The 27,868-nt window shown below is 41.2% G+C and overlaps 1 protein-coding gene across 4 annotated transcripts in view; it reads right to left on the bottom strand.

Moving 5' to 3' along the window:
* CPA6 (carboxypeptidase A6) overlaps positions 1-27,868 on the bottom strand; it is a 263,617-nt gene that overhangs the window by 61,471 nt on the left and 174,278 nt on the right. For 2 of the 4 annotated variants that reach the window (XM_079901245.1, XM_079901246.1), the window contains exons 3-6: positions 23,712-23,836; positions 10,690-10,804; positions 8,479-8,580; positions 6,332-6,436 (exon numbers count right to left, since the gene is read on the bottom strand). In XM_079901245.1, the coding sequence (XP_079757371.1) occupies positions 6,332-6,436; positions 8,479-8,580; positions 10,690-10,804; positions 23,712-23,836 (447 nt within the window). Of the gene's footprint in view, positions 1-6,331; positions 6,437-8,478; positions 8,581-10,689; positions 10,805-23,711; positions 23,856-27,868 lie in introns of all 4 variants that reach the window. The other 2 variants (XM_079901247.1, XM_079901248.1) reach the window with 1 other exon arrangement.

The raw sequence follows: 27,868 nt of genomic DNA, 5'->3' as shown, positions 1-27,868 counted from the left end.
TAAGTCCTATACTTGTTTTGTTAGATTTACTCCTAAGTATTTCATTTTACAAGTAATTATAAATGGTATTATATTTTTAATTTCAGCATCCACATGTTCATTGCTAGTATATAGAAATACAGTTGACTTTTGTATGTTTATTTTCTGTCCTGTGATCTTGCTGAACTCACTAGTTCTATTTCCCTGTAGAGTCCTTGGGATTTTCTGTGTAGACAATCATGTCACTGACAAATAGGAAAATTTTATTTATTCCTTTCTGATCTGTATGTCTTTTATTTCCTCTTCTTCTATGGACTAGAACTTTCAGCACTATGTTAATTTAAGAGTGGTGTGAGTGGACATCCTTACCTTGTTCCTGATCTTAGGAGGAAGCATTTGGTCATTTACCAGTAGGTGTAATGTTTGCTGTAGGATTTTCATAGATGTTCTTTATAAAATTGAGGAAGTTCCCATCTATTCCTGTTTTTCTGGGAGTTTTTATCATGAATGTCGAATTTTGTCAAGGTCTTTTTCTGTATTGATTGATGAGATTATGTAGACTTATCTGTTCTTCAGTTTGTTAATATGGTAGATTACATTGGTTGAATTTCAAATATTAAAACAGGCTTGGATCCTTGCAATAAACCCCACTTGGTCATGGTGTAGAATTATTTTTTAGATTACTAAATTCTATTTGCTAATATTCTGTTAAGGATCCCTGAATCTATTTTCTAGTTTTGTTTCCTATTGTTTTTGTCTGATTTTTGTATTAGGGTAATACTAGCTTTATAAATGAATTGAAACTATTCTCTCCTTTTCTAATGTCTGAGATTGTGTAGAATTGGTCTCAATTCTTCTTTAAACATTTGGTAGTATTCTTCAGTAAAACCATCTGGGTCTGGAGATTTCTTTCTTTCCTCTTTTTGAATTTTAAAATTATGAATTCAGTGTCCTTAACGGTAATAGGCATATTCAAATTATTTCATAATGGATGAGTTGTAATAGTTTGTGTTTTTCAATTTACTGGTACATTTTGCCTATGCCATCAAATTTATATGTGTAGGGTCATACATAGTATTCCCTTATTGTCCTTTTGGTATCTGCAGGGTTTGTAGTGACATCTTTTTCACTCCTAACATTGGTAATTTGTATCTTCTTTTTTCTTTGTCTCTCTTGCTAGAACTTTGTTAATTTCATTGATCTTTTCAAGAACCAGCTCCTTGTTTCACTGATTTTCTGTAATGATTTTCTGTTTTCAATTTCATTGATTTTTGCTCTTATCCATATTACTTCCTTCTGCTTGCTTTGGCTTTATTTTCTATTCTTTTTCTAGGTTCTTGAGGTGAGAGCTTTGATTATTGTTTTGAGAATTTCCCTCTTTTCTAATGTATGCTTTTAGTGCTATAAATTTCCCTCTTAGCATTGTTTTAGCTGTGTCCCACAAATTTTGATATGTTGTATTTTCATTTTCATTCAGTTCAATGTATTTTTAAAATTTCCCTTGAGATTTTATCTTTGACCCATGGATAATTCAGAAGCATCTTAATTTCCAAGTGTTTGGAGGTTTTCCTGTTATCTTTCTGCCATCAATTTCTAGTTTGATTTCATTGTGGTCAGAAAACACAGTCTGTCTGATTTCATTTCCTTTAAATTTGTTGAGGTTTGTATTTTGGTCCATGTTATGATATATCTTGGTGTTATATATATATATATCTTGGTGTATGTTCCGTAGGCACTTGAAAAGAATGTGTATTCTGCTGTTGTTGGGTTGGATGATCCATAAATATGACTTAGATCCTGTTGGTTGATAGTGTTGTTGGGTTTTTTCATATCCTTGTTGACTCCTTTCTAATGATTCTCTTTGGTTATTTTAAAATATGAACTTGCTGATACTACTACCACTACTGAGTTGATTTAATTAACTGCTTATTATACGCCAAGCACTCTGTTAAGTCCTTTACAAGAATTATATAATTTAATCCTCCCAATAAACCAGTGTGTCACATATTATTAATACTGAAGTTCAGAGAGGTTAAACGACTTGCCCACCAAGGTCATATAGCTAGTAAATGGCAGAGCTGGCATTCCAACCCAGGGCTGTCTGACTACTAAATGTGTGCATGTAACCTCTGTGCAATCTGCTGTTCTATCAGGATTTAGGACTCGATGAGTTTTCTTCCAGTTCACATTTGAGTAAGGATGCAAACATCATAGTGGTGGCTGTGGGAAAAGTCCCACCAAGGTATGGTTGGCAGCCTCCCCAGTGATTCCCACTTCTTGGCATTCATGCTCTTGTGTAATGCCCTCCCCTTGAATACAGTCTGGACCTAGTGACTCACTTCTAATGGACAGAATATGGCAAAAGTGATGGGGGGATGTCACTTCTGAAATTAGGTTACAAAGAGACTGTGGTTTCCATCTTGGGCCTGTTCACGCTCTCTCCCTCTCATCTGCTCTGACGGCAGCCAGGTACTGGGTTGTGAGCTGTCCTATGGCGATGCCCACGTGGCAAGGAACTGATGTCTCTGGCTTACAGCCCTGGGGGACCTGAGGCTGCCAGCAGCCACATGAGTGAGCTCAGAAACAGATCCCCCATACAAGCCTTGAGATGGCCAAAGCTCCAGCTGACACCTTGACTGTGCCTTGTGAGAGACCCTTAGCCAGAGGCACCCAGCTAAGCTGTGCTTAGATTGCTGACCCACAGAAACTATCAAGTAATAGATGTTTGTTGTTTTAAGCTGTTGAATTTGGGGGAAAACACCAAGAGAGAGAGAAAACAAAGGAAAGAAGCCAAAATTTTGGCTTCTGACACCATCCCCTTCTTTGGGGGTTGAAATTCCAGGGAAATCAAGAGATGGTAGAAACCACTGCCAGATTGGAGTAAAACATGTAAGAAAAGGGAACCTGGGTCCTTGTTCACCACATGTCTTTCTGAGAGGTCTCATGTGCCAACGAGGGGCAAATGCAGAAGGAGACAATCAGCAGTGTGGTGTGTGTCAGCCAAGAGAGGGCTTGACATAGCCTCTTAGGGTCTCCTGGGAGAAAGAGCCTTGAGATTCCCTGGTGCCCCCAGAGGTGCCATGGAAATTAGAGGAGTTGAGAGCCTGGGAGCCTGTCTTGGGATTTCGGTGGTGGAAGGGAGGTGACCTCTGGAAGGGACACTGCCTGGAGCCCCTCTTGGACCAGACACCCCCTGCCATCTGTGGATGGCAGGATTTAACCAGGGACTTAGTGTATAAGATATGATGCTTCAATGCTGGGCAGACTTAAGGTTACTTAAATCTTTGAAGTCCCCGTTCCCTCTGGCCCCAACACCGCCATTCTATGGGAACAGGGGCTTCAAGCCAAGATGAGAACGTTTCTTACAAGCCTGTGATGCTATCACCAGTCATTGCTATCATTTGGCAGCCCCATTGCTTCCACAAGGACACTGGGACCAGTGACCCGTAGGCCTCCTTTTTTTCCACTTCTGTTGCTTCCCTGACTCAGATGGGAAATGTTCCTGATTAAATGGAGGGGTAAGTGACAGCCATAAACAGCAAGAGTAAGAGAGGTATGGAAAGGGTAGCAGAGGCCCAGAAATAGACTCATCTGTGTGCTTGAAGTTGGCTTGGTGCAGGAGGGAGGAGAAGCCTTTCCTCACTCATCTTTGGTGAAATGGAGCCTATTCTTTTTTAAGTTTTTTTTAATTTTTAAAGAAATTTTTTGGCTGCGTTGGGTCTTCATTGCTGTGTGCGGGCTTTCTCTAGTTGCAGTGAGCGAGGGCTACTCTTCGTTGTGGTGCATGGGCTTCTCATTGTGGTGGCTTCTCTTGTTGCAGAGCATGGGCTCTAGGCGCACGGGCTTCAGTAGTTGTGGCATGCGGGCTCAGTAGTTGTGGCACGTGGGCTTAGCTGCTCTGTGGCATGTGGGATCTTCCTGAACCAGCACTCGAACCCATGTCCCCTGCCTTGGCGGGTGGATTCTTAACCACTGCGCCACCAGGGAATTCCCTGGAGCCTAATCTTAATTGATGCTTCTTGCTCTTGCTCCAAAATGAACTACCCTCAACTGATAGTCACCATACATGCCTGTTCCTTTTTCTGTGGTTACACTGTGTCCTCCTCTTCCTTGGAAATTTAGCTTGGGTTCTAGGGCTGCCGTGTATGGCTGTACAGATTGTGCACTGCAGAAGTCCAAGTGGTACCATATCCTTAGGAGATGAATTGTAAGTCATCTCCCAGAAATCTTTCCATATCATAACCACTGGATTCTCACACTCCCATTCATTCACAAATAATTGAAGCACTATTAAGTGCCAAGTGTTGTTCTAGGTACTGGGGATTTGGCAATGAAAGATAAATAGGGTTTCTGCCTTTGGCATTAGTATAGGAAGAGAGAGACAATTACCACATGAACAAATAAAGTAAATTTAGGTGTTATAAAGAAGTTGCACATGTGGGGGTGAGGTAAAATGTTTGGGAGATACATTCTTATGTTCTACAATAATACACTGGACCATAGACTATAAACAATAGATGTTCTATTCTTAACCATTTTGCCCCTTTTCCTTTTGAAACTCAAGACAGCAGACAATATGTTGTATGTATACAATGGATATTTAATGCAAGGTGGTAGAGGTAACAGTTTGTTAGCTTTTGCATTTATCCTACCGGGATGAAATGGTATTTTAAGAGAATATGAATTGCTCAATGTGCTGAGTGGGAATAGTTTGAAAATTTTATTATTACATTATAAAATTAAGAATACTTTTGTGGGTTTGGTTGTGGTAGAAGAGGCAGATTTTACAAATTAATACAGTATTGACTTTTTAAAAACTATATTTATTTAGTTTTGGTTGCACTGGGTCTTTGTTGCTGCACGCAGGCTTTCTCTAGTTGCGGAGAGTGGGGGCTACTCTTTGTTGCGGTGCGCGGGCTTCTCGTTGCGGTGGCTTCTCTTGTTGCGGAGCACGGGCTCTAGGTGCGCGGACTTCAGTAGTTGTGGCTCGCAGGCTCAGTAGTTGTGGTTCTCAGGCTCTGGAGCGTAGGCTCAGTAGCTGTGGCGCATGGGCTTAGTTGCTCCGCGGCATGTGGGATCTTCCCAGACCAGGACTTGAACCCGTGTCCCCTGCATTGGCAGGTGGACTCTCAACCACTGCGCCACCAGGGAAGCCCCCCAGTATTGATATTTGTGGGGCATATTTTCTAAGACTAGGAGAGCCTTCAAAATAATAAACCTTACTAGGTCACATAATTTTCCCATAAAACATAGTGAAATATAACTGAAATATTTAAATACCTTTTGTATCCTTAATGGTTTTCTATGAGTAATTTGTAGGGGTTTTTTTTTCTGGCTAAGAACCTTCCTTCCCTTAGACTTCTTCACTGTTATTACCAGTACTAGTCGTTGGCTTTTTTTAGGAGTCTTAAAAAAAAATACTAAGAAGTGGGCTTCCCAGGTGGCACAGTGGTTGAGAGTCCACCTGCCCATGCAGGGGACACGGGTTCGTGCCCCGGTCCAGGAAGATCCCACATGCCACGGAGCGGCTGGGCCCGTGGGCCATGGCCGCTGAGCCTGCACATCTGGAGCCTGTGCTCCACAACGGGAGAGGCCACAGCAGTGAGAGGCCCGCGTACCGCAAAAAAAAAAAAAAAAAATACTAAGAAGTAAAGGTTATAAAAAACCATGAAAGTCATTGCATTCTTGACAGTAGAAAAATATCAGAACATATGAAGATGTTCATCCATGAGGTTGGCCCACTCTTGGGATAAGAACCCCCTCAATACACTAGCCTTAGAGGGCTTATGACTTAAATGAAGCCTTCAGAAAATGAGAAATCACCATGAATCATCAACCATTAGAGTCACTGAAAAGTACTGAAACAGAGAATGTTAAATGCACAGATGCTAAAGGTCTTTGGTGTCTAAATCACAGATCCATAGCAGGAGGGCAAAATGCAGTCACTTGCTCATCTCTTTATTGCTGTAGCATACATGAGATCATTTTGACGGAGAAGACAAGAATATCACAGAGAAACTGTTCTGGAACACCATAAATTGGATTTGTAGCCTTTTGCTATATATCAGCTACTATGGTTGGTTCCTAATTTGTCACGAATTCATAAACGCTCTGAATCTCAGGTCCTTTCTCTTTAATGAGGGTTGGTAATTCCCACCTCCAAGGGCAGAGCTGAAGATAAACAGAGCCAGGGTTTTGAGAGGCCTTCATAAACATAGAAGAAACCCACAAAATCACGGTGTTACTGTCATTCCATCAGATATCGCTGGCTTCACATTCCCAGTTTTGTTCCTTGAGCAGAATAAAAACACTGGCTAGTGAGAATGGACACTCTGTAAAGGGTTTAACTTACTTCTTTTACAAACCACTGACAAAAGGCAGGACCAATCCATTCTCTTGCATGAATACCGCAGTCTATCCAGACAGCTCTTTTGTAAGCTCGTGATCTTCTGCCCAGCTGAAAACAAGAGTATTCACAGTAACCAATGCAGGCTTTTATTTTTGGATTGACTGACCAGCATAATTTAATATGGTTTCAGCATAATACTTCACTAGAGTCGGGTTCATTAAGTAACCCATAAAAAAGACAGATTTCCTATCGATTTCAGAAGTCCAGGCTTGTTTATGCAGAAAGAATAAATTTATTGTCTTAATTACGAATCAAAGTAGAAAATACACAAGGAAAATGCAATTGCTTAAATAGGCTTGCTTCTCCATTTTCATATAATATGTGACTTAAGAAGCTAATTTTTTCCCTCCCTCTCCCTCATCCTTGCCCTGTTTCTCTCCACTGCCCTCCCCATGCAGGGAATCAGACGTATTCCCAAGCAATATCTATTAAAGAAATAGCTATGCCTTATATGTAGAGAAAGTCAAATTTTATTACAATACAAAAGGGAAACACAAAATGGTTTGTAGAGTCAAGTGACAGACTTTTCTTTATTATCCTATTATATCAATTTCATTTATAACACGGTTTCTAACCCAGTTATCAGTTGATGGCTTTTGACATTATAGGGGATCTAGTTTTCATTCATTCATTAATTCACTCAACTAATGCTTTAGGAAATCCTTTTTAATGTCAGACACAGTGCTTGGCCTTGGAGATTCAGAGATGAGAAGACAAGGAATTTATACGGTAGTAGGGGAGGGCAGACACACGAGCAATTAATCATTATAATGTGAATAGATGTAAGTTACTTTGGCAACTCGGGGGCTATGTCTCATTTCCCCGTGGAGCAAAAGAGGAGCCCTTGAAGAGTTGAGCAAGACTTGAAGCTTGCCTGGCAGACAAGTGGAAGAAGGCATCTCAAGCTTGGAAGAGAATCTGAGCGCACCGTGTTTGAGCAGCTGCTTCTGGGGTATGAGGAAAGAATGGCAGATGAAGCTGGACACAGAGGCAGAAGACACATGAAATTCCTGGATACTAAGTAACGGAGAAAAGGCTTCATCCTGTATTCCATGGGAGGTGTGTGTGTGTAGATGGACGAGAGGGTAGAGGATGGGGACTCACAGGGAAGTTCAGTCCTGAGGCTGCTGTGACTGCAATAGTCCAGGGAGAACAGATCCAGAAACAAGCTAGGGCAATAGCAGTGAGGACAAGAAAAGAGGTTTTGACAAATCCAAAAGTTAGAAGAAAGAATTGTCAGTTCATGTTAGATTTAAATAAGTGATGAGAATAAAGGAGAGGAATTCAGGATGGTTCATGTTTCCTGACCGGAGCACGGCACTGCCATCCTGAGTCTGAGGTGCTTTGGTGAGTATCGAGATGATGATGGCAAGGTGGCAATGAGCTATGAACGTCCACTAAGTACCAGCGAGCAGACTCCACTGAACAGAAAAGTCTGGAATGACTGTTGAAACCATGGGGTGGATGTACCCATCCAGGCAGGGTGGGGAGAGGGAGAGCACAGCTGAGGAGAGAATCCTGGGGCCACCAGCATGTTAGGAAAGAAGAAGGGGAGAGGAGCCATTGGAGGAGACCTGAGGGGATGGTCTGAGACGAGAGGAGAACCAAGTACGGGTCATCACATGTTTTAGAGGTGTCGTGAGGGCAAAGGCCAGGGAGTCAAGGTCTGAATGGTTGCTGAGGAAGTAGAGACAGTGATGCAGGGAAATCTTTTTAGATCTTTGGCAGAGAAGAGATGGCTCAGTGGCTGAAAGAGAACGCAGGCTCAAGGGCTGGGAATGACGTATACCTTCTTACACATTTCTGTAGTTTTGCACTGGTTCATCGTAAGCAGCACCAACTCACAAATAATGTTGGTCATTATTTTTGAAGTGCATAAATACTGTTTTAGAAACAGTATTCTTTGGAATACTCAATGGCAAAAATTAAATATGGCTCAAAAACCTAAGGGGGGAAATTTTTTCTTAAATTACCAGATGAGGTTAAATATGAGACACGATGAAATGCCATTTCGTTTCTTTTCCCCACAAGTCAAAGCTGAAAACGACGAATGTTTAGTAAATATTTAGTTACTAATTTCTTATTTTTACCTTTAAAACAAAAAGAGATCTTCCCTCGTATGATTTTCCAATAGAGAACATGTGAATGAGGCCTGAATGAGTTTTATTCAAGTGATGCATCCAATTTTGAATCTAAAAGCAAGTAAATGAAAACCACGTCAGACTCTCACAATTACGGAGCTTTTAGTAAACAAAAGAGAACAAAAAGACAACAGTGGGTTAGGAACTCAAAGAAGCATATGTGGAGCATAAGATTGAAGGATAAACCAATTTTGTTGTTTTAATTTTCTTCAGGACACAAAATTACATTTTATTTTCTGCTTTTATGAATAGTTGTTTTATGTCTTTATATTGTTCCCCTTTTAAAGCATACCTTCTACTACTCTTTGTCATTAACATCTTAATGGCAGAATTTTACAGAAAACTAATCAATGTGTTCTGGGTCCTTTTTGAGAAATCCAAATTTATTTCCATTTGCCCCCAACATTTAGAGGAAAAGAAAGAAAGCAGATTCAGGAAAACCATCCCAACTATTTGAAAGTGTTTATTAAAGTCCTCTATATTGTAATTTGCCACTGAACAGAAGGTGCTAAGAAAAAGGCATTATCTTTTTGCATTTAAGGTTTATTCTACCCAGCCCCACATTGGAGGGCATACTCTGAATAATTTCCCAAGTAATAGCGATACATTTGCATTGATCCATTCACACACATTTATCTGTCATCGGGGAAAGTTATATTTGAGGTGGATAAAGAAGGCACTTAGAAAGATGGGTGACATTTCTGACTTGAAGCCCAATAAAGGAGTAAGGAAATCACAGAAAAGTGTCCCTCTGTTCCATGATGTGAAAGAGTCTGTTCTAAAAAAAAAAACCAAAAAACAGATTTTTCCTTTCTTTCTATCCCTATTTAATCTAATGAGCAGGATACACAAACACACATACATTTACATATCTATATTAATATATTTTTAATTTTTGACTTTTTTTTTCTAGTGCACGTTAATAGCAAGTATGTCAAGTTATCTAAATGTCTAATCTTAACTTGACATATCTAATATGTCAAGTTATCTAAATCCTTTCCATTGCTGGTAACTTCATGCTTCTAAAAAGTATGTTAAAAACAGGAAATATGTAGAGATAATTTTGAAAGGAAAGTTGTTATCAAGAGAACCAAAAATTCTCTTAAGAATATAACAGGATCTCATTTGTTCTATGACTGGCATTCCTGTGCTCAATTCAGGGGAAGAATGAAAAAATGCATGTACTCATCCATTTAAGTCATTCTGTCACCAGCTATCTATTTGGAAGTCTCTCTTTGCCTGCCCTGCAGATACAGTGGTGAACAAGAAAGCAATGGCTTGCGCCCATGGCCCTTTCAGCTTATTAGGAGAGAAAGGCATTAATCAAATAATCATACAATAACATAATTAACAACTATGATAGGTATCACATCCATGTACTATGGGCGCAAGTAGTGCTCCGGGGGTTGAGAGGAGGGAGTTCTGACCCCATCTGGGGTAGCAGAAACAGCTCTCTTCTTGCTTAAACTGAGATTTGAAGAATAACTAGTTGTTGCTCAGATGTACAGTAGTGGCAGTGGGGATGGGTCCTTGTATTTCTCAGATACAGTCAATAACAGCAAGCTAACAGACCCTGAGGTGCCACAAATGAAGCTTGGTTTTGGGGAGGTCTCAAATTTGCACAGGGTATGGGGCAAACATCAAAGTTCACTCTACCCCTCAACCAAACCATTGCCCTCAAAGTCTGGCTAGCTCTACCATCCACGCATTTTTAAATTAGGGTGTTTATAACCGTAATTACAGTCAGCCCTCCACATCTGGGGATGCAGAACCATTGGATACCAAGGGCTGACTGTACTATGCCATTGTACACAAGGGACTTGAGTATCCATGATTTTGGTATCTGTAGGGGGTCCTGGACCCAATGCCCTTCGGATACTAAGGGGCGACTGTATAGCAGCTTTACTGCACTCTCCATTGAACTTCCCCTGTCCATTGTAGGGGTGGGTTGGATAAAGCAGGTGAAATTAAAATTTTGCTGCTACTTGTATAGTGTAAAAGGCTTAATGGAAGAGAACTGAGGTGTCTGGGCAATGTAAGAGCTGTACGTATTCTTCATATAGCCTCTGCCTCTGTCCTTATGCTTCTCTCCCAATCCTGAGACTTAAATGATAAAGCTGCACTTGTAAAAAAGCAACAAAAGGTCCTTTGATTACATACTTCTTCTAAGGAGTGATAAACTTCATAATTATATCCAGAGACGGATCTTCGACTTCTCTGGGTTGGCAAACTGCTTCCCTTTTCCAGCACTTTCTGAAGATCTTCCATGAGGATCCTGGATTTGAAATGATAGACATGATGAAAATTAAATGGAAATAATACAAAAATCAGTCAATATCAAAAGAAAATCATGCATCTGTGAAAAGGACAGTGAAGGAAAAAAGGACAGTGAAGACTGACACTTCTAAAAACACCAAATGTTGGGAAGATGTTCTTTTTCAGAAAATAAAAACTGTTAAATAAATGATATAATGAATATAAAATAAAAAATTATAGGCAGGTGTTCCCAAGTAATGAGCCTAATAATAACTACCATTGATTGAGCAGCTACAAGAACTGAATGATGGCGGGGGACACATATTTACTGAGCACCTATCAGGTGGCAGGCACTGTGCTGTGTATTTTTTTTTTTTTTTAATTTAATTTTATTTATTTTTGGCTGCATTGGGTCTTCGTTGCTGCGCGGGCTTTCTCTAGTTGCAGCTAGCGGGGGCTACTCTTCGTTGCTGTGCGCAGGCTTCTCACTACGATGGCTTCTCTTGTTGCGGAGCGCGGGCTCTAGGTGCATGGGCTTCAGTAGTTGTGGCACGTGGGCTGGTAGTTGTGGCTCGCGGGCTCTAGAGCGCAGGCTCAGTAGTTGTGGCACACGGGCTTAGTTGCTCCGCGGCATGTGGGATCTTCCCGGACCAGGCTCGAACCCGTGTCCTCTGCATTGGCAGGCGGATTCTTAACCATTGGGCCACTAGGGAAGTCCCTGTGCTGTGTATTTTACACGAGCTTAGTCAATAACCCTATGAGGTTAGACTTCCTTGTTATCTCTATTTTACAAATGGGGAAACTGAGCCTCAAAATGGTTAAGAACCTGTCAATATCACTCTTCCAGTGAGCACAGAGCCAGAACTGGAACTTGGAATGTGAACCCAAGTTCCAGGCTTTAGACTCAGGTCCGGTGTGACATTATGAAAAATGAAGCACGACAAGCTCCTCCACTCCTTTGCCACATCCTCCTGTTCAGCTGCTTCTATCTGTTCCCATGGCTTTTGTCACTGAACTTTTGTCATGTTGTCACCTGGCACACTTGACCCAAGACTCAGAAAAGGGAAAGAAAGAAACTACAATACTCAAGAGGAAATGGAAGAAATACCTAGAGTCGGAAAAAGCTAATTTCACTGCCTACCAGTATCAATGACACCAAGAGAAGACAAGCTTAGGTAATCAAAGTGAATGCATTTGGAAATTGAAGGCCGAGGCCAGGGTGAGGGATTCGAGTCACTGAAATGTATGGAACCAGCTGGACTGGTGTTATTATATTTTTTTAATTTTTAATTTATTTTTTTATACAGCAGGTTCTTATTAGTCATCAGTGTATACATGTCAATCCCAATTGCCCAATTCAGCACACACACCACCATCCCCACCCACCTCCGGTTTTCCCCCCTTGGTGTCCATACGTTTGTTCTCTACATCTGTGTCTCAACTTCTGCCCTGCAAAACAGTTCATCTGTACCATTTTTCTAGGTTCCACATACATGAATTAATATACGATATTTGTTTTTCTCTTTCTGACTTACTTCACTCAGTATGACAGTCTCTAGATCCATCCATGTATCAACAAATGACTCAATTTTGTTCCTTTTTATGGCTGAGTAATATTCCGTTGTATATATGTACCACAACTTCTTTATCCATTCGTCTGTTGATGGGCATTTAGGTTGCTTCCATGACCTGGCTATTGTAAATAGTGCTGCAATGAACATTGGGGTGCATGTGTCTTTTTGAATTATGGTTTTCTCTGGGTATATGCCCAGTGGTGGGATTGCTGGGTCATATTGTAATTCTATTTTTAGTTTTTTAAGGAACCTCCATACTGTTCTCCATAGTGGCTGTATCAATTTACATTCCCACCAACAGTGCAAGAGGGTTCCCTTTTCTCCACACCCTCTCCAGCATTCGTTGTTTGTAGATTTTCTGATGATGCCTATTCTCACTGGTGTGAGGTGATACCTCATTGTAGTTTTGATTTGCATTTCTCTAATAATTAGTGATGCTGAGCAGCTTTTCATGTGCCTCTTGGCCATCTGTATGTCTTCTTTGGAGAAATGTCTATTTAGGTCTTCTGCCCATTTTTGGATTGGGTTGTTTCTTTAATATTGAGCTGCGTGAGCTGTTTATATATTTTGGAGATTAATCCTTTGTTGATTCGTTTGCAAATATTTTCTCCCATTCTGAGGGTTGTCTTTCCATCTTGTTTATGGTTTCCTTTGCTGTGCAAAAGCTTTTAAGTTTCATTAGGTCCCATTGGTTTATTTTTGTTTTTACTCTAGGAGGTGGATCAAAAAAGATCTTGCTGTGATTTATGTCAAAGAGTGTACTTCCTATGTTTTCCTCTAAGAGTTTTATAGTGTCCAGTCTTACATTTAGGTCTTGAATCCATTTTTTTTTTTTTTTTTTTTTTTTTTTTTTTGTGGTACATGGGCCTCTCACTATTGTGGCCTCTCCCATTGCAGAGCACAGGCTCCGGACATGCAGGCTCAGTGGCCATGGCTCACGGTCCTAGCTGCTCCGTGGCATGTGGGATCTTCCTGGACTGGGGCACAAACCCATGTCCCCTGCATCAGCAGGTGGACTCTCAACCACTGCGCCACCAGGGAAGCCCTCGAATCCATTTTGAGTTACTTTTGTGTACGGTGTTAGGGAATGCTCTAATTTCATTCTTTTACATGAGCTGTCTAGTTTTCCCAGCACCACTTATTGATGAGACTGTCTTTTCTCCATTGTATATCCTTGCCTCCTTTGTCATAGATTAGTTGACCATGGGTGCGTGGGTTTATCTCTGAGCTTTCTATCTTGTTCCATTGATCTATGTTTCTGTTTTTGTGCCAGTACCATATTGTCTTGATTACTGTAGCTTTGTAGTAGAGTCTGAAGTCAGGGAGTCTGATTCCTCCAGCTCTGTTTTTTTCCCTCAAGACTGCTTTGGCTATTCGGGGTCTTTTGTGTCTCCATACAAATTTTAAGATTTTTTGTTCTAGTTCCGTAAAAAATGCCATTGGTAATTTGATAGGGATTGCATTGAATCTGTAGATTGCTTTGGGTAGTATAGTCATTTTCACAATGTTGATTCTTCCAATCCAAGAACATGGTATATCTCTCCATCTGTTGGTAACATCTTTAATTTCTTTCATCAGTGTCTTACAGTTTTCTGCATACAGGTCTTTTGTCTCCCTAGGTAGGTTTATTCCTAGGTATTTTATTCTTTTTGTTGCAGTGGTAAATGGGAGTGTTTCCTTAATTTCTCTTTCAGATTTTTCATCATTAGTGTATAGGAATGCAAGAGATTTCTGTGCATTAATTTTGTATCCTGCAACTTTACCGAATTCATTGATTAGCTCTAGTAGTTTTCTGGTGGCATTTTTAGGATTCTCTATGTATAGTATCATGTCATCTGCATACAGTGACAGTTTTACTTCTTCTTTTCCAATTTGTATTCCTTTTATTTCTTTTTCTTCTCTGATTGCCGTGGCTATGACTTCCAAAACTGTGTTGAATAATAGTGGCAAGAGCGGACATCCTTGTCTTGTTCCTGATCTTAGAGGAAATGCTTTCAGTTTTTCACCATTGAGAATGATGTTTGCTGTGGGTTTGTCATACATGGCCTTTATTATGTTGAGGTAGGTTCCCTCTATGCCCATTTTCTGGAGAGTTTTTAATCATAAATTGGTGTTGAATTTTGTCAAAAGCTTTTTCTGCATCTATTGAGATGATCATATGGTTTTTATTCTTCAATTTGTTAATGTGGTGTATCACACTGATTGATTTGCGTATATTGAAGAATCCTTGCATCCCTGGGATAAATCCCACTTGATCATGGTGTATGATCCTTTTAATGTGCTGTTGGATTCTGTTTGCTAGTATTTTGTTGAGGATTTTTGCATCTATGTTCATCAGTGATATTGGCCTGTAGTTTTCTTTTTTTGTGACATCTTTGTCTGGTTTTGGTATCAGGGTGATGGTAGCCTCGTAGAATGAGTTTGGGAGTGTTCCTTCCTCTGCAATTTTTTGGAAGAGTTTGAGAAGGATAGGTGTTAGCTCTTCTCTAAATGCTTGATAGAATTCACCTGTGAAGCCATCTGGTCCTGGACTTCTGTCTGTTGGACGCTTTTTAATCACGGTTTCAATTTCATTACTTGTGATTGGTCTGTTCATATTTTCTATTTCTTCCTGGTTCAGTCTTGGAAGGTTATACCTTTCTAAGAATTTGCCCATTTCTTCCAGGTTGTCCATTTTATTGGCATAGAGTTGCTTGTAGTAGTCTCTTAGGATGCTTTGTATTTCTGTGGTGTCTGTTTTAACTTCTTTTTAATTCCTAATTTTATTGATTTATGAGTCCTCTCCCTCTTTTTCTTGATGAGTCTGGTTAGTGGTTTATCAATTTTCTTTATCTTTTCAAAGAACCAGCTTTTAGTTTTATTGATCTTTGCTATTGTTTTGTTTCTATTTCATTTATTTCTGCTCTGATCTTGATGAGTTCTTTCCTTCTGCTTACTTTGGGTTTTGTTTGTTCTTCTTTCTCTAGTTCCTTTAGGTGTAAGGTTAGATTGTTTATTTGAGATTTTTCTTGTTTCTTGAGGTAGGCTTGTATAGCTATAAACTTCCCTCTTAGAACTGCTTTTGCTGCATCCCATAGGTTTTGGATTGTTGTGTTTTCATTGTCATTTGTCTCTAGGTATTTTTTTTACTTCCTCTTTGATTTCTTCAGTGATCTCTTGGTTATTTAGTATCGTACTGTTTAACCTCCATGTGTTTGTGTTTTTTATGTTTTTTTTCCTGTAATTCATTTCTAATCTCATAGTGTTGTGGTCAGAAAAGATGCTTGATATGATTTCAATTTTCTTAAATTTACTGAGACTTGATTTGTGAGCCAAGATGTGATCTATCCTGGAGAATGTTCCATGCGCACTTGAGAAGAAAGTGTAATCTGCTGTTTTTGGATGGAATGTCCTATAAATATCAATTAAATCTATCTGGTCTATTGTGTCATTTAAAGCTTCTGTTTCCTTATTTATTTTCATTTTGGATGATCTGTCCATTGGTGTGAGGTGTTAAAGTCCCCCACTATTATTGTATTACTGTCCATTTCCTCTTTTATAGCTGTCAGCAGTTCCTTACGTATTGAGGTGCTCCTATGTTGGGTGCATATATATTTATAATTGTTATATCTTCTTCTTGAATTGATCCCTCAATCATTATGTAGTGTCCTTCCTTGTCTCTTGTAACATTCTTTATTTTAAAGTCTATTTTATCTGATATGAGTATAGCTACTCCAGCTTTCGTTTTTTTTTCTTTTGATTTCCATTTGCATGGAATATCTTTTCCCATACCCTCACTTTCAGTCTGTATGTGTCTCTAGGTCTGAAGTGGGTCTCTTGTAGACAGCATATATATGGGTCTTGTTTTTGTATCCATTCAGCAAGACTTTGTCTTTTCGTTGGAGCGTTTAATCCATTCACGTTTAAGGTAATTATCAATATGTATGTTCCTATGACCATTTTCTTAATTGTTTTGGGTTTGTCTTTTTAGGTCCTTTTCCTCTCTTGTGTTTCCCACTTAGAGAAGTTCCTTTAGCATTTGTTGTAGAGCTGGTTAGGTGGTGCTGAATTCTCTTAGCTTTTGCTTGTCTGTAAAGCTTTTGATTTCTCCTTTGAATCTGAATGAGATCCTTGCTGGGTAGAGTAATCTTGGTTGTAGGTTCTTCCCTTTCATCACTTTAAGTATATCATGCCACTCCCTTCTGGCTTTTAGAGTTTCTGCTGAAAAATCAGCTGTTAACCTTATGGGAGTTCCCTTTTATGTTATTTGTCATTTTCCCCTTGCTGCTTTCAGTAATTTTTCTTTGTCTTTAATTTTTGCCAATTTGATTACTATGTGTCTTGGCATGTTTCTCCTTGCGTTTATCCTGTATGGGAGTTGCTGTGCTTCCTGGACTTGGGTGGCTATTTCCTTTCCCATAATAGGGAAGTTTTTGACTATAATCTCTTCAAATATTTTCTCTGGTCCTTTCTCTCTCTCTTCTCCTTCTGGGACCCCTAATGTGAATTTGAATGTTGTGAATAATGTGAATGTTGTTGCGTTTAATGTTGTCCCAGAGGCCTCTTAGGCTGTCTTCATTTCTTTTCATTCTCTATTGTGTTCTGCAGCAGTGAATTGCACCATTCTGTCTTCCAGGTCACTTATCCGTTCTTCTGCCTCAGTTATTCTGCTATTGATTCCTTCTAGTGTAGTTTTCATTTCAGTTATTGTATTGTTCATCTCTGTTTCTGTGTTCTTTAATTCTTCTAGGTCTTTGTTAAACATTTCTTGCATCTTCTTGATCTTTGCCTCCATTGTTTTTCCGAGGTCCTGGATCATCTTCACTATCATTATTGTGAATTTTTTTTCTGGAAGGTTGCCTATCTCCACTTCATTTAGTTGTTGTTCTGGGGTTTTATCTTGTTCCTTCATCTGGTACATAGCCCTCTGCCTTTTCATCTTGTCTATCATTCTGTGAATGTGGTTTTTGTTCCACAGGCTGCAGGATTGTAGTTTTCTTGCTTCTGCTGTCTGCCCTCTGGTAGGTGAGACTATCTAAGAGGCTTGTGTAAGTTTCCTGATGGGAGGGACTGGTGGACTGGTGTTCTTGATGAGATCCCTGAGCTAGATATAGACTTGTCACCCCGGTACTCACCAGTCTCCTCTAACTAGAGCCATGAAGTAACAAGGTGCTACTCCTTTACGTAAAGATGTTAAAGAGCCTCTCAGTGATTTTTCCTGGGCCTGGCAGGCAGCTAAAAAACTTCGCTTTCATATTTTATCTTTCCAAAGAACCTGTGGCTTGGTGGTTTCAGTGCCATTAAAAGAATGTGTAATGGCATTTTTAAAAAAGTTTCAAAGTTGACCTGTGTAAGTCACTTAGTAAAAAAAATTATCTTGAATTACTTGAATAAATACTTTTTGGTCCTCAAAGGAAGTAAATTTACTTAAGGTCATGCTGGGTGTAGGAAATTCCTTTTGATTTACTCATTTGTTATTTACCGAGGACCCACGGTAGACAAAGCACTTAATCTGGAATTTATCATCAGCTTACTGTTCTTTTTGTTTCAATTAGAACTAGAAACATATTAAAAATCAAGGTAAGGTGTTGCACCACGTTGGTAAGTTCACTTGGTAGCTGCTTGCCATGGCTCAAAATATGAGTGGAGTTTAGATTGTCAGTCTGAATACGATCTGTATTAGTTCTTTCTTTCTTCCCCCAAAGAAAGGAGTTACAGATGAAAGTAGGTTTGTATGGATTAAAGAACTTTACAGTATTGCCAGTGTGGGGGTAAAGAACCAAATGAACTTCTTCGTCAATGTACAATCTTCTTGTGAGCGAATCTGGGGTGGTCAAGAAAAATGCGAGTTTGATTACGGCTGAGTTGGTTGGTTATAAACTGTCAACAAATTCCAGTAACAGTAGGCAATTTCCAGCTGTCTTTTCCTTGCCAGTACCATCTATCCATTTCTCCTGGCTACTTTTCTCTATTTCAAGAAAGTAAGGGGAAAAAAAAAATAGATTTGCCAAAGCCAGCAACCTACAGAAGAATCTCCTTCTGAATTTCCAGTTTAAAAAGATACATGAACACATACAAAAAAGTTTTCAAAATTATAAAAACCTTTATAGCACGTTTACAAAATTGAGCTCTAGTGTATTACTTTTGCATTATTTCCAAAATGGACAGACTTTCTAAATACTGGGTTGGCCAAAAAGTTCATTCGGGTTTTCCTGCAACATCAGGAAAATGTGAACGAACTTTTTGGCCACCCCAGTATAAACAAGCACAGATAACTTGTTTCTCCTCAAGGGAAGACCAATTCCTCATATTCATCACCAGAAAGTTCTGATGCTGATACATCTGCTTGTTTGGCAACTCTTGGTAGAACCATCACTGTACCCCTTAGAAAGCTAATATTTTTTCAGGAGTTTCAGTATGAAAAATTATGCTCCTTAATTGATTAGATCCTTAAGTCATTTGTCAACTGATAATGATAAACATATTACTAATCACATAACGAAATGAACTGTCAAAATAATTCTCATGGATAATTGCTCCTACAAAATATTTACCTTAATGTTTTCTAGTCAAGTTTGCTAGTGTTTTAACCAAAGTAAATGATGAGGTTTTTCAGTTTGAGGTTGTGGAATCACTCTAGTTGGGTATTAGTTTCTTTGATGAATCAACTCTTAAGCTTCTCAGTTTTAAAGTTTCCAAGTGCCCTAAATAGAGCTGGCCTTTGGATCCCCAGTATTTATCCATTCATTTAGGCCAGTGATTCTCAAGATGGCCTGCTTTAAAGTCACCCATGAGCTTTAAAAAATATGCCACACTGAGCCTTACTTAGACGAGAATCTCCTGTGCATAGGTATCGGGCCTTTCTAAAAAGCTCACCAGGTGATTTTAATATATTGTCAGGCTCAAATTTAGGCTAACTAATCTGGCAACTGATGGCTCTCAGTCCTCTTAGGTTCTATACTAGATAAAAGTGGAAGAGAGTATTAGAATACAGCTGGTCCTTGCTTCCTCTCTCTTCTCTTGAGTGTGTCTGCTGGATGTGGTCAACTGCCTCTCAGCATTTATGCCTATGCCCTCTTTGGACTTCCTGTGCTGAAAGGGCTGGGAAGCTGAAAAGTACTTTTCCTCGACTCTCTTACACCTGTGGTTCTGGGGACAAGTCTGTGAACTCTGACAAGACAGGAAGTTAAGAACGAGGCAGAGGCCATCTCCCGCTGCTGTGGCTGTGGCGTGTCGAGGTCGCAGAGGTGTGACGGTTTAGAGGCAGTCAGGTGGCTGGACTCAGAACTCCAGGGTCCAGTCACCAGCTTCCTGGCATGAGAGGCAATTATGGTAACGACAGTGGTGGCAGCAGTAGCACAGCAACAGCTTCCTGACTGCTGGGCTGTCACACCAGGTCTGCCTACTTGGTCCTTGTCAAGTAGGCAACTGGAAACCAGCAAGTTGACGAAAAGCCCATGAAATGGAACCTAAAATGGCTTTTTTTTTTTTTTTTTTGGGTACGCGGGCCTCTCACTGTTGTGGCCTCTCCTGTTGTGGAGCGCAGGCTCAGCGGCCATGACTCATGGGCCCAGCCGCTCTGCGGCATGTGGTATCTTCCCGGACCGGGGCATGAACCCGCATTCCCTGCATCGGCAGGCGGATTCCCAACCACTGCGCCACCAGGGAAGCCCCAAAATGGCTTTTTTGTAGTTTCTTAGTTCCTTATGGCTGATTATTATTTCTACCCCAATTGTATGTACTCCTAAAATAGCAACTCCTAGACCTATTAAGAACTTTCCAAGTGATGTCATCACTTAGTACAAAACCACCTCCCCAAAGCTTCCAGGGAGGAGAAGGGGGGTGGTCAAAATTTGAAATTTTAAAGGTATTTAATTTTCAAAATGTTTTGAAATATTTTCAAATTCTTGAGAATTTTCAAATTCTCAAATTCTCAAAATATTTTTATGGCAAAAGGAGTCATGTCATATCGATAAGGGGGCTGGATCACCTGGGGCCAGACACATGTGGTCACATAAAGATGACTATAACTATACGTTATGTACAGTTGTACAGAGTAAATGATCATCTTTGAAAATACCCCTGGCTACAATAATAAAAGTCAATTAAAACGATCTCTACCTACCAGCCCCGTGGAACTTAACTGTTCTCTGTTATTATCTTGGGAACAACAAAATGAATGATTCTAAATGAGTGCTCTCCATGAGGAGACAACTGGTTTAAAACACTTGTTTGTTAGACTCTATTCTCTGTGGAATAAAGGGTGATATTTGATTCTGTATCAGTTCCACATGACCTATATTGAATGGCAGGAAATAGACACTTGTTAAAATAACTGGTATATTCTTTTCTTCCAAATAATAATTAATAACTGGTATATTCTTTTCTTCCAAATAATAATTAATGAAGCATGTGAGTTTTTACTGAGGACCTACAGATATATAAGCACTTCCCTGAAAGGCATTCAGAGAATCAAAGCATGCTTTCAAAGCTACAGCAATGACTAAAATGTGTTCAGTATGAACAAGAGTTTTATGCACAGCTTTGACTCTACCCTGTTCTAGAAACACAGATAAAATACCTTTCTGCAAAAAGCCTATAAGTATTTTAATAAGCCTGTAAATACGTCTCTGGCAGGTAGGTATTTGTGTGGACCAGGGAGGGGTGTCACAGCCCCTGTGCACCCCTTGGCCCAGCCTTCCACTGAGACTAGGGTTCTCACCATTGACTCAGAGCCATGAACCCTTCCCAGGCCTCGCCAGACACCATCAGGGATCTTTCTGCCAGTTTTGGCAGTACAACCACTTGCTGAAAAGTTGGAGTAGTTAAGGTTAGTCATTTCCAATCATGCCTCTCAGCCCTGAAATCCTAGGGTTCCAGACAAAAGGTAACTCACTCATTCCCTTCTCACTAATTCACTAGCCTGTGTTTCTCCCCCCCAGATCCTACACTGACTCTCCATCTCTTCACCACATCCTTTTGCCTTGTGCCTGTTGGAATCCCTCTTTGAGTGTAAATAAAATTCCTACATCCTCCAGTCTCTTCAGAGAACTCTCTCTTCTCATATTCTTGCCCCAGTAGAAACCAGACTTTCTCAAGGACACAGATTCTTCCGTGGCTGTCTCTTCTCCCACTTCTCTGACCACGGGGCCAGAAGGGAGGGAGGTCAGCATCCTCCTGGGCTCCCATTGGTGCTTCCCCATTAATCTTCTAACTTCCAGGAAAAGCTCATCCTCCCTTCAGCATCAGGCCATTCCTGGTTGCTTACCTCCAAGCTGGTATTTCCTGTCCCAGGAGTACGTTCTCTCCCCCCACCTCTAATCTAGCCATAAGCCAAGGAGATTCAAGACTGCTGGGATGGTTTGCTGGTGATTAAGCCCACTCATCCCATCCTTTCCTTTCCTTTTCCTTTTCCTTTCCTATTTATAACATCTTTATTAGAGTATAATTGCTAGCCTACTCTTTCTTGACCGCATCAGCCTCAATGACCTCCACCCACCTCAGCCATCTCCTTCATTGCTACCCCTATAATCTTGTCACCAGCCATAAATGTTCTTCCCCAGAACTATTAACATCCAATAGCCTACACTTTATCAAAACTTCTTTCCTTCCAGTTTGTTGCCCTCACACCTGTTTTAAATATAAAGATCTTAATACCCTTGATTCTTCCGTCTTGTCCCATCATTCTTCCTAGACTCTCCTCCCTTCCTATCCAGACTAGACCCCATGGATGACTACTTGAGCTAGTCTCTCACTAGGAACCTCAACTTCCCTCCACCCTGATCTTTTTGTGGTCCTAACCAACAAAACCTCAACTCTGTATCAGTACTGCAATCTCTCGTCTCCGCAACAACCACTGTTATTGGTTCTTACCCCGATTTTTCTCTCAGAACACTCTTTAACCCCTATTTCTTTACTCTGAGTAGATACATTTTGCTTCTCACTTCATCCAGATAATTTGGCTGTCAGTTATGATCTCTTTAAACTTGTTGACTCTCTTCTCCACAATCTTAACTAGATCCACACTTACCTCTTTGGTCTTATAGGATAAGCTATCTTTCACTAGTGTTCAAACCCCCTCCCTCACCTGTGCATTCTTTCCTGCATCATCAATGTCTCCTTCCTTGCTGGTCCTTCCCTTCAGCTTACAGGCCAAAATTGCCTCCTTACCCTAACATGCCGAGTCTCAAGCATCCGCTGATGTAGCATCTTCCTGTAGTCGCTCCTCACTCTCTGCCTCTCTCCTTATTGTAACTTCTAAGAGTAGTAGAATAGTCTGCTCTCCTGTTCCATGTTCTCACCTCCTGTTCACTTTTCTGTCTTCTGCTCCTAACAATCTAATGCTACATTAGAGTTACCAGTGCCATTTCCATCATCACATCCAAAGGGAACTGATCGATCGTTTTCTGGCAGGGTATCACTGCAGCACTTGGTGCCACTGACATCCTTCCTCTCAAAAGGTTTTTGTTTCTTCTTTGACTCCTGCGACTATTTCCCACTTGTTCCATTCTTACTGCTTAACTATTCCTTAGAAAAACAAAAAACAAACCCCTCAAAATATCCAAACCCGTCTACTCAGTCACCACAGACAGAAGACTTGGAGTCATCCTTGATTCCTCCTCTTCCACCTACATCCAAACAAGTGCAGAGTCCAGGTGGGTTTGCTTCTGAAACATCTTTTGGAGTTCTCTCTTGATTCTAGGACTCTGGTCCTGACTCAGGGGCCTCGTTCTCTCTCATCTGGATCACTACTGTGGCCTCGTACCGCTCCCTCCACCCACTTACATGTGGTTCCCTTGCTGACATCCTCCAGTTGTGCAGCATCACCCACAAGATGAGGTCCGAGCTCCTAACTCTGAACAGCAGGCTGCCCACCACCTGGCCTCCCCCCCAGTTCTCCAGCGTCTTTTCTTTCTGCTCCCCAACTTATACCAGTTCCCTGCACACATACGATGCTGCTTCTTGCCTTTGCTGGCATTGTACCTCTGCCTTCAAGGTCCTGAGTCTCATCCTTGGTCTAACTGACACAGCTCCTGCAGAGTCTGGCTTTTTTCTGTCCCTGTCTCCCTATCCACCTTGTAGGCATGGATAAGCTACTCTCCTTTCCTCACACAGTAAAATGCTTCCATGTTTACACTGATTACTTACAGGTAATGGTGAAATGACAGGGAAGTGTGGCTGCTTCCCACTCCCCCATTACACTAATAAGAAGCTCATGAAAGGCAAATATAACTGTGTTATATTCATGTTGGTTTCCCCAGTGTGAAAAATAGAACCTGAAACAGTTGTTGGCACTTAATGCATAACCTGAATACAGTTATCATTCAGTTCAACTGAGTACAAATGAATTAAGCAAGGAAAAAGCATGCTTACTTGTAGTGGATGTTGGTTTCCTGTAGGAAGGCTAACAGGGCTCGGGAACCATTGTGGGGAATATGGACATCAGTAACTGTTCCCTCTGATACCTGGGAGATACTGCTGGGCTGCCACAGGTCCACCTGTAGTGCAGGAACCAACCTATAATTCATATTCAGTGTAGGTGGGGAAAGATCCATGTCACAATGTCAAACATGTTGTCTTGTTTGCATACAGCAACACCAAACACATTTTAGAATTAGACTCAATGCTTACATCACCAGGGTAAAACTCCTAGTTGATTTTGAACTTAGTGTCCAAATTATATGACAGCTATATAGAACGTGATCGTTTACAAGTACTAGTTTAAAGACCAATCCATGAAAGTCACAAGATAAAAATGAGGTAAAAAAGTTTTAAGTATGACTTTGATATTGCTTAAAATTATTTATTGCACAAATATTTGAATACTAGTAAGAAAGAGAAAGGTATAAGTGACCCTTCATCCTACTATACAAGCAAATCGTGGTGGCTTGACAACGTTTGGTAACTTTAAATGGAGCATTCTCCTGATGCCACCTCCCCCCACGACTTTTTGCCTGTTCACCAGTTCCTCCTCAGCCTTCACATGTCAGTAGAAACATGCCTTTCTCGGGGGGGACTTGTCAGCTAGGGTAGGGCTCCTTGTCATGGTTCTTAGAGCACCTCGTGCTTCTTTCATCACGTAACTGCCTCTTACCAGAACGTAAGCTCCACGAGGGCAGGGGATTTGTCCACTTGGTTACCACCCCATGCCAAGCGCCTGAAACGATGCCTTGTGCATATTAGCAACTCGGTCGTTATTTGCTGCATGAGTGTAGACCCCACAGGGTAACTGACTACACGTTCATCACGTGTTCAGTGTTCTGTAGGAATGCTGGAAGCATGTTTGGCTTACAGCAGTGTCCCCAGTGCTTGTCTAGTGTTCCACGCCTGGCATTGAAAGAATGACTGAATTCGGTGGGGATGGAGGACAGCCCCATCTTCTGCACGAGCCAAGAGCTACATGTTCAATGCGGCACAGTTTGCCTTTGCAGTCACGCCTACGTCTCCTATTTGGGACTCCCTCTTCCTGCGTGTCTTGTCTTGGTCTGCAGGATCTTGATCTCTGCTAAGACCTTATGTGATAAAGTTTAGTTACTTCATCTTTACTTAGGTGTCAGTGTCCACATTCTGTTAGAGAACTCTAGAAGACTGAAAAGATTTCGGGACTGAAGGAAGTACACCCCTGGTGGTATAATTTCATCTGCAACAGGGTAGAGAGGCCTTTATTTTGGGGACAATGAATTTACCTGTTTTTCTTTCAAGAAGCTAACTTGCAAGGGCAGCTCTGACTCAACTAACATGCTAATCCAACAAGCATAGCACAACGGAAGTGTGGGGCTGGGAGGGATGCTGAGAGGTCATTTGATCCATCTGTCGGCCCTTGGGCAAGGATACATCTAGGACTGGACCCAACTGTCACCATTTGATGCATCTAAACCATATCTTTCATGTTTCCCAAAGAGGAGAGTTGACACTATCCTAATTTAACTCTCATCCACATTTAACAAGATTGTCAGACATTTTCTTAATCCGTTACACCGCAGCACACTTTTCATTTTTTCTTGTTCCATTCTTCAGTGAGGAATGGCTGATTTCTTGCCCTTGTGAGATAAAGAACTTTTCTCTACACGTTAGATTTTCTAATCCTTTAATCACCTTTGCCTCTAAACCCATTACAGAGACAGATTTTGATCTTAAGGTGTATCACCTAGTACCTGTGGAGATGAGGAAGCAGTGCTCTATTTAGAGGGTGGAGAGCCACAGGAACCTGAAATATCTGAACAACCACTCTGGTGATGAGTCTGTAAGTGTTGTTTTCTGGGGCATATGCTAAAATAAGAATCCTCATCCCACAGAAGAGAGTAGCTTCCCCATAGGAAAATTCCATGGAAGAAACAGACCCTATGGCCTGACCTGGAGAAGGCTTCCTAGGAAACGTCATCAGAAAACAGTTGGTCTAAAAGAAACCAACAAAAAAGAATTTGCAAAAATCAGGAACTGTATTTTGTTTTGATATTAGAAAAGTAAATTAAAATGTGTTGTCCAGTAATATTTTAGGGAAGGGGTGCTTGGATAAGTAACATGGCTATTTCAGTCTGGGTGGCAGGCAGATGCCTGTATCAAGATATAGGGGACAGTAATACTCACGTGAGATTTGTAAAGTACCACACACTTTATAGATGTTTCTAGACTCAGGTTCATAGAAGTCAAGTCACTTTCCCAAGGATGCACAGCTACCAAACGGTGACACAGGATATGCCTAACTCCAGTGCCCATAATCGCTGGCTGGGTAAGTGTCTCCAGGATTTCCTGAGACTATCTCAGAATACGAAGCACCTTCCAACTTCCTGACTTAGTGTTTGAGACAGTCTGGTTTGGTGGGTCTCACATCCTGGTCTGTCCTGTTAGGGGTTTCTTGCCCTAAGAATTATATATGCAGGTATTTCAAAGTTCTAATCAGCCCACCATGGGCAGGTTACCATCAATCATTTATGCAGAGCCTGATCCCATCTGGATGAAGTGATTCTGAACTGACCCTGGATTGGGTGACCCTGGATTATGATGACAAAGTATCACCGGCCTGGTCAGGATGGCCTAAGGCTGTTTGCCAACCGTCTCAGGTCTTCACTGCAAACAGCCATCTGATCTTCCAAGGAAAGGATGCTCCTCTGCAGAGCCTTGGAAGCTGGTGGTTGTTCCCATGCATTCCTTTCCTTATATGACTGAGTCACAGCCAGATCTATTCAAGAGATGGAGGCAGTTTATTGTAAAGGTCAACAGCACGGACTTGGGAATCCAACGGCTCTGGGCTGGAATGCTAGCTCTGCAGGATTGACTGCGTGACTTTGAGGTTTTAACATTTCTGAGCCTTAGATTCCTTATCTGTACTGTGAAGATCATTTTAAAACCTACCCACAGGTTTTTTGTTTTTAAGATTAACTGGAATATTAGAAGTAAAACACATAGCAGAGAGTCTGGCACACAGTGACAGCTTGAAAGCTATTAACTTTGCTCTTACTGTTATCTGAAAAGCATATGGGTGGCCAACATGGTGGAGTAGGAAGACCTAGAGCTCACTCCCTCCCAAGAGCGCACCATAATTACAACTATTTACTGAGCAGCTACAGATGAGAATGACCTGAAGACTAGCAGAAAGATTTGCCACAACTAAAGGTATAAAGAAGGAACCACGGGGCTTCCCTGCTGGCGCAGTGGTTGAGAGTCCACCTGCCAATGCAGGGGACACGGGTTCGTGCCCCGGTCCGGGAGGATCCCACGTGCTGCGGAGCGGCTAGGCCCGTGAGCCATGGCCGCTGGGCCTGCGCCTCCGGAGCCTGTGCTCCGCAACGGGAGAGGCCACAGCAGTGAGAGGGCCGCATACCGCAAAAAAAAAAAAAAAAAAAGAAGGAACCACAACAAGACGGTAGGAGGGATGGAGATGCAGTAATAGTCAAGACTGCAGCCCTGGGTAGATGGCCCACAGCCAGGAGGAAAATCACGATTGCAGGGGTTCTTCCCAAGGAACAAGGGGTCCGAGCCTCACACTGGGCTCCTGCAAAGGAAGATGAGCCCCAGACTGTCTGGCTTTGAAGGCCAGTGTGACTGAGACTCCCCCTGGGGACATAGATACTGATGGCAGCCATTTTGGGAAGCTCATGGTACCACAAGGACACGGCTGCTGGCAAACTCCATTTTGGGGTCCTCCCTCTAGCCTATTAGTGTGAGGTGCTAACCTGCTCCCCAGGTTAGCAGCCTGGTGACCCGGCAGCGTCCCCCTGAGGCAGGGCCTGGTAGCCCTGGTAGCAAAATGCTTTAAAAAAGGAACAATTAGAGAATAAAAAAGAGCAGAAATTTATAATCCAATAGAATAATTAGAAAACAAAGTTGAGAAAATTTCCCAAGATGAAGCACAAAATGGTAAAAAGATGGCAAATAGAGAAAATGTAAGAAAAGAAATTAAATCATAAGTCCAACATCTGATGAATGAGAGTCATAAAGACAGAGTAGAAGGGAGAACATTATTTATACAAGAATTTTCAGAACTGAAAAACATGAATTTCCAGATTAAAAGGGGTTACTGAAAGCACAAT

This window comes from Stenella coeruleoalba (genome assembly GCF_951394435.1).
Source record: "Stenella coeruleoalba genome assembly, chromosome: 17".
Lineage (NCBI taxonomy): Eukaryota > Metazoa > Chordata > Mammalia > Artiodactyla > Delphinidae > Stenella > Stenella coeruleoalba.
Note: the sequence above shows the minus strand (reverse complement) of the source record. Positions and strands in the feature narration are given on the sequence as shown.